Source organism: Mus pahari, chromosome 1 (assembly GCF_900095145.1).
Source record: "Mus pahari chromosome 1, PAHARI_EIJ_v1.1, whole genome shotgun sequence".
Taxonomy (NCBI): domain Eukaryota; kingdom Metazoa; phylum Chordata; class Mammalia; order Rodentia; family Muridae; genus Mus; species Mus pahari.
In genome coordinates, this window is record NC_034590.1 from 89,389,549 (window position 1) to 89,390,852 (window position 1,304).

Sequence of the window (1,304 nt, forward strand, 5' to 3'; positions counted from 1 at the left end):
AAGAGAGAGAGAGAGAGAGAGAGAGAGAGAAAGAAAGAAAGAAAGAAAGAAAGAAAGAAAGAAAGAAAGAAAGAAAGAAAGAAAACAAAGCAGTGGCCGGTGCTTGTAATCCCTATACCTGGGAAGCTGAGGCCAACCTGAAGTAGCCAGCAAAATCTTCTGTCAAAAACAAAAGGGGCTCAACAAAAAGGGAACTTGCACGAGGCACCAGCATAGATATGTGCCTGTTGCCCTGTCCTACCAAGGGGATTTTCAATCAGGTAATAAAAATAATTGTGTATACTGAAGGAGTCTTTACAGATTCCTATTCTGCCCCTCCTCTCAAGTTATGGGCCCTGCTACACTATCTTTCTCCACACTTCAGAGTGTACAGGTGTATCCGGAATCTAAGCCAAATAATATCGCGGCTGCCAAACCGCCATAGGATGAGATCTGAAATGTATTTTCAAGTGCACTTGGAAAATTGCATCCTGATCACTACCTCAGAGAGATTTTAGCTTGTAGCAACTTGGCACTGACACGAGAGGTACGCATCTGAACAGGTTTTAGCACACTACCTGGTCCACAGAAAGCAATCGAGACGTGGGAGTCACTGTCATTAGTGATGTCAAGAAAGCCTAGAGAGCCAGCCCGGAGGCCCACGCCCACCAGGCACATGGCCGCAACAGCAGCCACACTAGGGGCGGGAAGGTAAGCGAGGTCATTCAAGCACCGTACAGGCGCTTCGATGCAACCGCCGCCTCCGCTCCTCGGAAGAGGCCCGCGGGCGGCTCGCTCTCCCCGAGGCCCGTACCTTTTCCGGCCCGTACATGTCGTCGCCGTACTCGTTGAGCAGGCTGTAGGCCTCCTCCACGCACTTGCGCTCGTTCATGTTGCAGGTGATGAGGATGCCCTGCAGGCCGGGCTCCAGCTGCCGCGGGCCGCCCGCGTCACCGCGTCGGGCCCGCTTGGCCGGCAGGAACTGGGATTTGCCTTTGCGCTTTCCGCCGACCGGCTGAGGGGACTGCTGGGCGGTGGTCGCCATGCTACCTACGACCCACGTTCCTTGGCGTCTTCGTCTGCGCGGACGCGGGGTGATTGCGTCACACGTACGCGACAGTTTGCCCAAGAGGTCCCTCAAGCCGCCTTCCGGTGTTTCCGACCCCGCCCCAGTCCTCACGTAAAGTGACAACCACTTCAAAGTGGAGCCAGGATGTAAAAGTAGATTTTGAACTCCAGCAGTGTGTAAAACGTGCTCACAAAGAAATGGTCTATTTACCCGTTCATATTTAGTGTTTTTTTTTTTTTAAGTTAAGGTTTATCGT

The 1,304-nt window shown here is 52.5% G+C and overlaps 1 protein-coding gene across 1 annotated transcript in view; it reads right to left on the reverse strand.

Moving 5' to 3' along the window:
- The window catches only part of Thumpd1 (THUMP domain containing 1), a 6,931-nt gene extending 5,873 nt beyond the window's left edge, over positions 1–1,058 (reverse strand). The window contains exon 1 of the mRNA XM_021205425.2: positions 794–1,058. Coding sequence (XP_021061084.1) covers positions 794–1,024 — 231 coding nt within the window. The 5' untranslated portion in view covers positions 1,025–1,058. The remainder of the gene's footprint in view (positions 1–793) is intronic.
- Positions 1,059–1,304: the final 246 nt, after the last annotated feature.